At 42.5% G+C, this 13,451-nt stretch overlaps 1 protein-coding gene across 1 annotated transcript in view; it reads right to left on the reverse strand.

Moving 5' to 3' along the window:
- Positions 1 to 1,006: 1,006 nt before the first annotated feature.
- The window catches only part of LOC142585254 (U3 small nucleolar RNA-associated protein 14 homolog A), a 36,687-nt gene continuing 24,242 nt past the window's right edge, over positions 1,007 to 13,451 (reverse strand). Inside the window, exons 13-16 of the mRNA XM_075695868.1 lie at positions 12,242 to 12,358; positions 8,741 to 8,840; positions 5,266 to 5,551; positions 1,007 to 1,346 (exon numbers count right to left, since the gene is read on the reverse strand). Of these exons, the coding sequence (XP_075551983.1) occupies positions 5,282 to 5,551; positions 8,741 to 8,840; positions 12,242 to 12,358 (487 nt within the window). The 3' untranslated portion in view covers positions 1,007 to 1,346; positions 5,266 to 5,281. The remainder of the gene's footprint in view (positions 1,347 to 5,265; positions 5,552 to 8,740; positions 8,841 to 12,241; positions 12,359 to 13,451) is intronic.

Below are 13,451 nucleotides of genomic sequence, written 5' to 3' on the forward strand. Positions count from 1 at the left end.
TAACTGTATTTCACTTATATGTTGGCACAAATGTAGCAGCAATAACATAATCACTACAAATCTATTTTTGCACTTTTTCTTTTTCAAGAGCAGTTGCACAGGGTAACAATTTTAGCATGTTATGCCTGATAACAGTGCGGCAAGATGTTGCCAATATGCTCTGGTATTTTTGGATATGTTTGGGCTCATACGTCTCCGCCACGCTAGATTTATTTAACTAGTTAGAACATAAATGAAGCCTGTAACAATGCTATTTAACTCCACAATTTCTTTTTTAGTTTTGAAGAGCTGTATGTTAAATAGAGATGCAACGAAGAAAAGGCCACCAACAGCAGCCTAGGTAATTTCACACCCTAACTAGTCGTTCCAAAAAGTAAAATACAAAGAAAATATCTGGCTTAGCACTCTACAAAAATGCGCATGTGTGAATATGAGTGTGCTTTCGCTGTTAAAGGTAAAAAAAGGCGCATTGTTTGTACTGCACATTTTGTCTCCATGAGAAGTCAGGCATTTCCAATGTCACTGTTTGCCAATGAGTTTACGAGGATAGTTTCTTCTTCCTGCACCTAGCATGGGCGCTTTGCAGCTAGCAGTGCTTTCAGAAGTGCAACAGTTTGCCTTTGCTGTAATGGGGCACCAGCTCTGAGGTGACTAAAACAAGCCATTAGTGCCATAATGTTCTGAACAATCTACTACAAGTCCCAGGTATGATACAAACTTGAAGCGTCACTTTTCATTCTGTGCTATCAATCTTATTTTGCATGTGAGAACAAAATCTTTCCGACTGCGTGCTTTTGCGCTGATAAATGGCTGGCATTATTCTGCTGTGTGCAAGAAAAAAAAGAGAAAGAAAACAAAAAGTACTAGAAGCTAATACGCAAAACTACTGTAGCATTCAGTTATAAGAATTGCTGTGTTGCTGGTAAAAAAAAATGGCTCCACCACTGATTTCATTCATGGGAAACACAAAAAAAAAGTAGATATCATGTTGAATGTGATGCACAGTCAAGATTTAGCAGTACAGGGCCAGTCAATCTCATACTATTGACGCCAGATTTGCTATATGCATTTTTTCAGTCATCAACTAGCAAGCAATACTTCACAGCAGCTATATGAATAATGCTTGGCCAGAGAGAACCGATTTCGGTATGCAACACTCCACATATTGAAACACACACACACCAGCAAATTATTGTGTATGTGTGAGGGATGCTAGCAGGGTATGTCTACCCATATGTAAAGAACCATCGCCTGTGTTTGTACATGCCACAGTGTGTATTTATTTCAATATGTACATATTATACAGGTTCACTTCATTCCTTGGAGGCATGAACATGCTTGCATTCCTGCAAAGAAGAGAGGGAGAGAAATAAAGGCAATGAGATTTCATTCATAGCCTGTGGATGTAGAAAGAAAAAGAAAAGCTGAAAGAAACACCTTCGAATCTGCATTCTGTTGCTTGCTTGTGTGTCAAAAAAAAAAGAAGTATATGTACATATAGTATATTAGGACAGAATAAGCAGTTTTTCTTAAAAATGAGAATAAAGTCGATTCTCTCCCGGCATAAAAGAACATGTGTGCTTTTTATGTGTTCTTTGTGCATGCACATGCACAATGCATGAACATGATTGCAGCGGATAGACGTTTTTTGTTGTAACAGGTCTCTCTTGCAGTTTGTCACAGCTGGACAAACATATACATAGATTGGAGTGATATTGCGTTCTGAAAAATAGTGCAAGTAATGCTGACAGTACATGACAGGCCTTAATCAGCTGCAAACAACCGAAGTGCAAAGTGTTTTCTCGGAATGTAACCCGGTAAAACTTAGGCAGGGAGCTGTGTGGTTGTTATACAACCAGTTGTCGGCTCCACGTGGATGTGAGCATCAGCTGAGGCCGTGTCACAGTCAGATCTTGTCTTTCGCACTGCCACCCCTAAATGGGAACAATGTATGGATAATGGTGCTGTTGTGGCATCACTCTGCCGTCAAGAATTCAAATCAAGACTGATAGGCCAAGAGGTAAGTGCTTGTACAACCAAGCTAATAGTCAAGTGCTCAGTGCATAAAGTGAAGTGTACTCGTTAGCTGTGATGTTTACGTGCTGCATTTAGATTTATTAAGAAAACATGCCTGGGAATGTGTTAAGCATGTGATTATGCATATAAAACACTACAGCAGTGGCTCTCAAACTTTCATCAATCACAGATGCCTTAACGAACTCAGGTTAAATACAGTCAAACCTTGATATAACGGGGTAGTACTTGCAGTGAAAAATTTCGTTATATCGTGAATTTTGTTAATTAAAGGTTTGGAAGTTTCAGCACTAAAAACAACTTCACAATTTCCCAGACCATTTCTGGTGGATAGTATTTTGCTAGTAAGTGCTTATGAACAAATCACAAGCAGGTTGGGCAATAATGGATCAGTTATGAGCGCCAGTGCGTGCAGTGCAGATTGCACCGAGAGCAATGCATTGATGTGGCTCATGGTATCCGAGATTCGCCCGTGCTGTGTCATGTGGTGACGTAAATCTTGGGTGCTACGCAGCTGACTGCGCTTAGTGCCCGCAACGGGCACCCACAAATTAAAAACCAAAGTGTACAAAGATATTCGTCCTGAGCAAAAATGTAAAATGTCGTAGTTTCACCAGAAAGGCGATAAGTAAAGTTCATAGTTTTATCGGTCACGCGTGCTCAGGTAAACATTAACACATCTCACTCAATGACCACGAACTCACTGTCACAATGTGAGCAAATGTTGTGAAGCGAATGTTTCGCGCCACGTCTTGCAAACTTGAGATTATGCAACCGCAAACACTAGATGTGCAGGAACCCAATGCACCTCAAGGCGCCAAACATCACGGCTCTACCTTTGCACTTGCCGTGAAGAGATTACCTCCAAGATGCCGCAGGCGAGGAGGAGATGGGTGTGCTAGGAGGAGAGGGCAGATAGACGTGTGTTCTTGCACATCTACTACCTAAATTAAGTATTCAGGTAGCACATTATTTGCACCAACCTTTCAGCTTGTGACCTAGAAATTCTAATTCGAGTAAATTTCGTCTCAAGGGAGAAAAACATTTTTGAACAATACAACCAATTCTATGGCAGGCACTACTGAATTGTCGAATTAATGGAAGCTTACTGTATTAGAAAGCAATGAATATTCAACAAGTTCGTGTAGTGAACTTTCAAATTGAGCAAAAATTTAACAACAGGGACCTATTCAATTCGAATAGGTACTATTCATATCAGAAATTTTGAATATTCGCACCTCTCTAGTTACAAGGCAATAGACAAAGCATGTCAGCAGGACAGTTAGTCTAAGTGAGGGTAGAGTTTGTGGACAGTGCAACTATCAATTCAGGCCTGATGTCCAGCTAAGACATGCAATTGCCAGCATATGTAATCGATAGTATGGGCTCTCAGCATCGACCATTGCCACTACCACTCTCAGCAATAAGCCTTATCTCAGGGACGGACAATAGGGCTAGGTTAGGCTAGGCTATCCAAAAGATACCAAAAGATCCAAAGATGAGAGGAGGCTAGGCTATCCAAAAGCGAGTGTGTACTAAGGAAGAGGAAGTGGCAGGGATAGTGGCATCACCTTGCATACTCATGCTTTATATCCACTTTTAGACGATGTCCCCGATATTGTATAGGTCAAACTACAGGCGACTTCCGTTAATTCGGCCCTGACGGGACCGACGAAACAGATCGAACTACCCGGCGGGTCGAATTACAAGATGCACGGAAAACACCAAATTACAACACTGATTCATTTGGCTGTATTTACCTGATTCTAACATGCCCCAGAATGAAACGCACGCCCACTCATTTTCTATGTGTTCAATGTAGTTAACTAAAGTAGAAATTACATTAAAGCTCAAAGCAAAGTAGAAATCTAACGCGCACAAAATTTTTTAGAACAAAAAATTATTGCACAATGGCAGCCAGTTTCGCGACGTCAGCTTGGGCACACGGTTTATTTAAAGTTTGCTTCGCCGCAATACATCCGCGTTATGTGGCAAAGCATACAAGCGTTGCGAGGGCAAAACCGCCTTTCACATCTGCGTGCGCCAAGCAGGCAATTTTTGGCCCACTTTTCTTTTTTACAGCGAATCCGTTAGCCTTTCGGTGGTCGGAATTTTTCGTGTCCGTCCGTGAACAAAAATGATCATCATCAGGAAGGCCTCATAGCCACCTAAGCAGAAATGCAGTGGCTCATCCCCCTCGTAATGCCGAGGCTACAAGTGCTCAGCAAAGTGAATCGAATTCATTGGAATCACGCATACCACGTACAGAACAGCGTCCGTTTCAATAAAGAACAACTTCAAAGCAAGCATCTATCATCATCAGCAATGGCCCATACCCCTATAAACAAGCAGAAATGCAATGGCTCATGCACCGTAATCAATGGCTAACACTCCTGTAAGGCAGAGGCTACAAGCGCTCAGCAAAGTGAAGGGAAGAGTGAATACATTCATTGAAATCACCCATATAACATGCAAAGCAGCATATGTTTCAATAAAGAACAAGCTCAAAACAAGCATCCGAACCATCAGTAAAGCACTGCATACCCCCCTAAGCACTCGTAGTGGTGGTTTTGCAACAGCTTCGCTGGACATACACTTTTGCAGGGCCGGTATGGCGAGTCAAATTAAAAAAAAAAGGCGTGTGTTAGAATCTGGGAAATACTGTAATCAAACATTTGTGAGCTACGGTACTGCTTGAAAATCATCCTAGGATGGGCCGAAAATAGGCGTTTTCAACAAGAGATAACATGTGCTCAACACATACGCTGTCCAATAAGCTCCGCCGAGACAGACCCTGACACTAAAGGGGTCACTATGGGGGCCACCATAGGGGTCAGGCGCATGCGTGCTGACTGGTAAAGTTCAAATTACCCGGTGTAGGCTAATTTTAGGATCGAAATAATGTAAATTCAAACCCTTAAAAATGCACGGGCGCCAGCCTGGACCTTCGGCCAGAATCGCACTAACTGAAATATCGAATTACCCCAAGTCTAATTATCGCAAGTCTACGGTACATGTGTAGGGAAGCACACTTGCAGGGTTTCGCATCCAGCCCCTCTATAACCTGTCAATGGCCGAAGCCGTGACCCAGTTTTAGAAACCCTAGTCTAAGCACATGGTCAAGGTCACCATACTGAGCATCATGCTATTATAACTGCAATTATGTACTCATTTCTGATAACTTAGAAAGCTTGCTCCTATGTCATATTTGTAGAATATATGCCACATTACCTGTCAGTACCATTGTTCATTTTTTCTTCCTTCGTCGCTGCGGCTGCTGCTTGTGCTTTGCTTCAGCTTTCTGCCGCTCCAAGAGCTTATCGACAACATTCTCCTTCTTCTTGAGGGTCAGAGCATCTGTGTCTATGGGTTCAATGACTTGCCCTATCTTGGCAACAACCTTCGGTGCAGTCAGTTCTCTGAAGGATGTCTCGGGATTCCACAAGCTGCCCACAGGGTGGCTGATGACTGACTCGAACTGGCTAACGTTGTTGAATGGGAATGGCAGCGCATCAACCTGCAAAATAAGAATATTACACAGCCATTATTAACACTGTGTTAAGTCATCTGGGACCAGCAAGAAAAAAAAAACATGTCAGACAAGAAGGATGCACAGCAATCTCCTATAGGAAACAAACTTTTGTTGAAGTCTAGTGCTCTTGAGCTGCTAATCAATTTTTCAAACAAGAAAGGTAGTTACAAAAATGTCCACTTAATTACAGCCAACGAACAATTTTTGGAAGCGTGATTTTTTGGATTCCAATGCCACCTATCCCATAGGGTCAATGCATAAGGACGTCTGAAATTTCGGACGCTGCAATCCTTCGCCTTCCGACTTTTTCAGACATTTTGCCGTGAGCGAAGGCCCGAAATGGCATTAATTAAAGCCAGCAGCACCACCACTTTGATTATGTCACAGCGACGAACCAGCGCTCTCGCGCGCCGATCCGATGGCAGCCGTAGTCAGCCGTAGTAGTCGTTTTGTGCTGTCGTTAGGCTTGGCTGCTTCGACGTTGGCTATAAAGCTTCTTGCTGTTCGGTGCCATGTTTTTCATTTAAAGGATGCGCCGCTGTCCGTGATGGCGCCGACTCCGCCTTCGTTACCTTCACCGACGGCGTCAAAGCACGGAAAGCACAGTTTCCTAAAGTACGCTTCGCCGTAGTACAGCGACGTTACGCGGTAAAGCATACCCAGTGCATTGCGGTGAAGCATACCGAGAGTGCGAAAGGGACATAGTCAAGGGATAAGAAACGAGTTACTTATATACGCCGGCACCCGCGGTCTATTGTCACAATACGAACACCGCGACGCCTATAAGTTGTACTGGCGGGGCTTTAAAGTTATTTCGGACGTGGATGTGGCGATATGAGTCCTTGAAGGCAGTTAAAGGCATACATTCATTTTTTTTCGGACTTCCCGATTTTTGGAGGTTTTCGCAGTATCTAAGGAGTCCGAAAAGTTGAATATTGACCGTACATAGCTTAAAGAAAAATGAAGAGAGAGAGAAAGAAAAACAACCAGGAAAGAAGAAAGAAAAAGAAAGGAGACGACATTAAAAGACGTCATTCAATTTTAATTTACAATATCACCAGCACAAAAGCTCCTTAGACCATGCATCATCACAAATATTATCTGAACACTCCCAAGTTGTAAAGGGTCAACTAAGGGAGCATATAGCACAAGAATAGAGCAGAGTTAGAGTAAATGAGGGTATAATTTCTGAACAGTATACCCTTAGTTTGTGTGTCAGGCCTAAAATGGATTCAATAATAGCTAAGAAGCAGCAACTAGAAAAGTGCGAGTTGATGGCATGAGGAAGCAAGCTACCCTCCCTGCAACATGAGTTTCCTCACATTTTGACCCAGGATCTAGAAGTGATATTGACATGGGTCAGTTATGATAGTTCAACAATGGCGACAGAGGTGCAAAACTTGGTACCAAGATCAAGCAGTGTCAAGAGTGGTCATGAGTGTGAATTCGCCATAATAGATGTCGTCGCAGGTTGCTGTATACTGTTCTTTTTTTTATTCGAACCAAATAAAGAAAAATAACTCGGAGCACATAGCACAATTATGCCTGTTGAGGTGATGAGAGGGAAGTGGGGCAATATTTCTGAGCTTCCTACAATGACAAAATATGGCATTAATATGATGTAATTAATGCATACCATCTCTATTTGGGTAAGGTATGCGCCCCTACTCTGAAGCACAAAATTTTTGAAGAGTCACTAAGCCTCATTTTCCTTAAGGCAGGTCAAACGTACAAAGACACGGACGGCAAAAAGAAGACAAACAAGGCACTAATTTCAACTAATCTTATCTGTAAGAACCCCCATATATATACATTCACCATTCAAGTCCCAGTGCATGCATCACAAACAATGATAAGTATATCGCCAACTGCATGAGATGATGCCCCGCCGTGCACGCTCATACCTACACGTGTCTGGGAAACGTTGTGACTACACTATGAAAACATGAACCGATAAAAGGTGTTGACCAAAAGATCGTCAAAGGATAAACTGATGAGTACAGAAAGCTAAGAAGTGCTATAATGGGGGTGTGAACAAAATACAATGGGACACTGAAACAGCTGTAAACCCAAGGCACCAAAGATTAGTCAGTCGGTAAAGAGGAAAGGAAGAAGGGGAGGGGGGAAGCAAAGAAGAGTGATCAGAGAATGTGGTTCCCTCCAACTCTTAGAGCGCATTCACACTTGCGAGTCACAGGTCGTGCGACCTTCAGTCGTCTGTGACCAAGCAGAGGCTCGACAACACCAACGTTCCCACTTGCAAGGGCCACTTCAGTAGCCTGCGGGTCGCCTCCTCATTAGAATTGAGCTCTCTCGGGAAGGACACTGTTCGCGTCCTTGCGTGCGTTCCGTATTGCAAGTATGACAAGTTGCTTTTATGCTCACAGAGATTTTGTTATAGTGACAAGCAGTGCAAAGTACTGCAGTGCAGAAGCACTGCGTGCATTGGACACTTATTTCGTACTTGCTGTGCATTTTTGTGTGTGTACATTAAAGCAGCAAATGCAGAATGTTACTGTGTAATAAATCATTCACATGCCCTATGGCTGGGGCTTGCAAGGCTATACACTGTTGCTACATACTAACCTAGCAATGATCATAATCGAGTGGTAAGTGGGCTGTCTAGACACATGGGTGGCCCATACCAATCAGCATCACAATCAATGGTGGGGAGAGTCCTTACAAGAATCTACTACCAACTTTACCTTGACTGTGCCGGACATAACAGGCATTATTATGTTTAAGAACATTTCGTCTGCAATCAAATAAATGAGATTTCTAGTAGCAGCAGATGTTATTGCTAAACATAAAAAGTTAAATAGGATAAGCTTCCTTTGCAAGAAAACATTTAATTTCCAAATTTTTCTCGTCCCTAGTGACCCTTGGTTCTTTCAAGAGTAAAACACCAGTGAAACCAAGTCCTTTAGTTGCCAATACCGACACATAATATCAGGAAAAAAAAAAAAGCAGCAGCGCATTATTTTGCCATTACAGGTGGTCATATAAAAAAAAGCAGCAGCGCATTATTTTGCCATTACAGGTGGTCATATATACAACCTTTTTATTTCTAGAAAAAACACCCGGCACTGGTCCTAATCATAATCGACACAATAACTTATGCAAAAACATGACACCTCCAGCTATCATGCTTAACAGTGTTGAACATGCATTCACCTGGTGTGCCTCAAGTTTTTCATCCTGGGCTTCATTGATAATCACATTTCCAAGTGTTTGGTCTTTCCTTGGTGGTGCTGGGGGAGGCTTCACAAAGAACCTGCAGGCAAGTTAGTGAAAAGGAATCCTGAATTGTACTCACAATGAGACTCATTTCACATCAACTAAGACATGTCTATATGCAATGCCTCGAAGCTCACATTTGGACTCACCAGTGTGAGTCTTGCACATTGTGTATTTCATATTAGTACAAAGAGCGTGATACTAAAACCTTATCTTAAGCAATGCAACTTGAAGTAAATGTTATTTATTTTTTACATAGAGCACTTTATATAATGATGCAACATTCAGAAAAAAGTCACGCGCAAGTACACAGCATTGTTAGTCTACGTGATCGAACCTGATTAGAACAACGTTGCAGATGAAATGAAAACAATGCCTTGGTTATGTCCAATATACTATTTGTCGTAAGCATAAAACAATAGGAAAAAAAAAGAATGCGTGCATATCTATGCAATACAAATCTGAGAGTGATGCCTTCAACAGGCTAACAAAGGGTCACTTATTGGTTTTCATGGCCTGTCAGCACATTGTCGTGCCAATTTGTGGCATGAAAACAGTGCTAAATTACAAACACATGCCTTGTACCTGCGTTGATAAGCAACTGTGCAACCAATGTGATCACATGGGATGTGCTCGTCTGCTTGCCAGCTGGTTTGCCAGAATGCAGGTCCGTATCCATATTGCGCCATCTCAAGTTGCTCTTGCTAAGTGTTTGACATTTTCATCACCAGAATATTAATTATAAACCGCTGGACAAACACATATCTGCTCCACTGTAATAAATGTTGCAACAGATCTTGCATTTCTGGTTTTCTTATGGCAGTCAAATACTGATTGAAATAAGGCATGGCCAGCCACAAGTTACACTGTATCTGACAAGCTGTTATACCCACATTCATTATACTGAGCTTTGACTGTACTTAATTTTTGCAGAGTAGTGCTACCATCCCTGCTGCCCTCTGTTCTTGCACCATCAAAGCTTTCAAAGTCAGAATGCATCTCTCAGCTTCAACAGTGCTCTAGCATAAGCTTGGCCATGTTGGTTAGCACAAGTTAGATGAGTGGGAAAGCTGCTTACAGAATTTCATACAGTGTCTATTAAGCTAAAGATATGCTAGCCCTAGCAAACAAAGTTAAAATAGCAGCCTTGCTGCTAAGGTAGCTACTATTTCAGCAACCATGACAGAAACACTTGAGGAACATTAATTGACTGTATAAGTAAGCCCTTTCTGTACCACACAAAATGACAAAAGTGTACAGAGTTTCCAAGAGTTTTTCCAGAAAGCCTCATGTAATTCTGTTCATCATTGGCGATATTGGTACCAATTCCAGTGACAACTATGCCCATCAGCGGTAGGGAAAAGATTAACAATTCGTTACAAAAATCTGCTCATTACACTTATGGGACAGAGAATATATCATAAAAAAAAGAAGGGCAGGGAGGCAGGCCTGAGTTAGTATGCTCTGGCCTACTACTTTGCACGTGGTGAGAAAGAAAGGCAACAAACAAATAAAGAAAGATGATGATGAGAACAGGAAGGAGGGATGCATATACAGGCAATCCAGGATATATCGAACTTGAAGGGGATAGCAAAATAACTTGATGTATTGATAATTCAAAATATAATATATCAATGCCTGAAGCTTATCTAAGAACTTTGTCCATTTCGGACAGTTTCCTAAAAGTGTGAAAAGCGGTAATTTACGGATTTCTTTCTCCAAGGCCATGTCGAATGCCCAAAAGTTTACTTACTTTGCAGACGAATGTCGCAAGCAAGTTGGCTGCTGTATGTTTGATAGACTGATTGCAATGCTGCCTCTAGAAGCCTGTGTCACCCACCCCTGAATAAAGTACATTGCCTGCATGCCTACATGCCCATCCACGATAATGTGGTGCACCTCACAGGTGTAGAAATGCTTGAGCGTTTTTATTCAAGATAAGGTAGAAGTGAATGCAGTGCGGGAGAAAAGCAGCCTATCAGTGCACTAGTACCGTGAATCGCTTATGAATGTGCCCAGTTACATGTCTGTTACAATACGGTACATGAATGGCCAGTCGTCACATGTTGGCAATGAGTCAACTCGACAGACACTGTTAGATTCAAAAGTGGCTTTAAGCTTGCAGAACAGACGAGTCCATTCCCACTGACCTGCGAGTATGAATGAAATGCGTTCAGTGCTGATTGTGGGCTCGCAAATCGCACAGAGAGGCTTGTGTACCGCTCAGTGATAGTAAGGGCTGCATGTGGTGTGAGGTGACATTGCTAAATCCAGACCGTAATATAAAAATCTATCGAAGTAGGGATTGAGATCAGATTCGCTTTGACTGCTCGCGACGCTTGAAAATGCCGTACACGGAGACTATACAAGACAAACCCAGCAGTGCAGACATCGGCATCCCATGCTTGTAGCCACACAGCGAAAAGATAAGAGGCCCATTCATGCTTTTTTTTTGTACAACGCACATACTGGACTGGGAGGATTTCTGCATTCCTGAAGCAGCATGGCAATACTGTTTCCGATAATGAACGGTCGCAGGTGGTATGCTTCACTGCACGACAATTTTTCCACTGTCAGTAGGCTTCACCGCATAACACGACTGTCTTGCAGTGAAGCTTACCAAACCCAATGCGCAATTGCAGAGCGCAAATACGAGCCATCCCCATTTTAAGGGACACTCTTTGCTCATTTTTACTGCTGCACTTCAGATTCAATGTCTTGCTTGACAGCATCTGTCATAACAGAGCGGTTCGGCATGAATTTTTTCGATGAAGCTATAAGGAAACACATATGTATTTGGAGAAGCAAATTTGCAGGTATGCAGCGTTCGATATACTGAATGTGGCAGTAAACAGGAATTCAATATACGCATAGTGCAGTACAGGCACATACCCAAGGGCCTCCCCCACCTCCAATTAAGTGGTATACTTGAGTCTCTAGAGCTGACAAATTGGCTACTCGCTCATGGTTTATTGCGAGCATGGTAGCACAAGAGAAAACGAGAATGAGGAAGGAAACAGGACAGGTGCTGTTTCTTTCTTTGCACCTGTCCTGCTTCCTTTCTTATCCTCGCCTAGTCTTGCACTACCATACTCATAATTAATATCGCTAGTCCAGTCCATTGCTCTGCAAGAGAGTCCAAAATAGCCCTTACAGCTATTTTTGCTTTTGTGTGGTCAGTGTGGTCACAGAATGCCCCTAAAATGGCCCCTTGCAATAATGCTTGCCTTCAAATGGTTGCCTGCATGTTTTGTGAGGGAACAGCCGGTATGCTGCAAGGTCTCAGGTAAGCGGCAACACATATTGAAAGTTTGGGCAGTTTCCTCCCGTCTGATGAGGTATGCGTAGCATCAAGTGAAAGTGATGTCAAGGCAAATTTGATGAAGGGTGCTTGTTAACGGAACACCTGTGGAAACTCTATGGAATATTGCTACTCACTTGCGTCTCTTTTTCCGATCTACCTTGATGCCACCGCCCCCCCAGGATCCCCAGCCAGGCAAGAAAAGGTCAACGCCTTGTGGTGTATCCTGCTTCACCTGCGCTTTCTTCTCTTCCCTGCAAGAAATGAGGGTTTGCTGCTAGAGGGAAGCCATCAGCAGTGTGTCACATGTAAATGAGCAATCTCGGCACATGCAAAGCGAGTTGTTTGCCAGTGTCATCATAGGCTTACTTTTACCACTGTGATACGAAAATACACTCACAACGAAACACAATTTTGTTTCTAACGAGAGACTGTCCTTGTTTCATCCACTTTCACTTTAGCTACGAAGACTCGTCCACACCACTGAGATTCGTTTCATGTTGTTTTATGCACGCAAGCACTGCTGCTATGAGACCTAACCCAAATGTGTGAATGCAGGTCTGTCATAGCAGCCTGTACCAGCCACAGTGGCTTATTGACATGGCATTATTCTGCTGAATACGAGGTCACGGGTTTGAGTCACAGCCTTGGTGCCTGCATTTCATTGGAGGTGAAATACAAGAATGCTGGTGTAAGGTTTAGGTGTACTTTAAAGGACCCGGGGTGGCCTAAAATAATCCAGAAACTTCCACTACCCTATCTCTCACAACTTATTATGCAGTAGTGTGATGTTAAACTCCACAATTTACACTAACTTTAATAGCGGCCTGTACTGCAAGCCATTGGCCACTGTCCAAGATGAAAAACATTGCAGGACTAAGGTGATTGCTGGGACTCGGAGGCTAACACTGTGGAGCGCTTGTATCTATACAAACTGTGCATTTGAGCCAAGTCAGACAGCAGAAGTACATGATACGAGTAAAGAGATGCAGCAAACAGTTGCCTGTTACCATGTTCATCATAGTCGTCCTCAAGTTCAAGCACAAATTGGCAATACAGAACGATATGCTACAGCGCAGAGGCAAAGAAAATGAAGTCATGATGAGGAGATTGCAACACTAACGACTCTCCCTAATTGAACATTGCAGAGTTACACAGTGTTCTTCACAACTACTGCTTTGCAGAATGGCGCCTGATAAAATGTGCAGCTTGAAGTGCATGTCAGGATATGCATACTTCAAATCCATGTATTTGATAGCGCTATATGGGTACAATAAGCAAACTATGTAATTAAACTATGTGCCTGTCATGATATTGTTATGAAATATGATGAAGATTCTTTTTAAA

The sequence above is a fragment of the Dermacentor variabilis genome, chromosome 6, assembly GCF_050947875.1.
Source record: "Dermacentor variabilis isolate Ectoservices chromosome 6, ASM5094787v1, whole genome shotgun sequence".
Lineage (NCBI taxonomy): Eukaryota > Metazoa > Arthropoda > Arachnida > Ixodida > Ixodidae > Dermacentor > Dermacentor variabilis.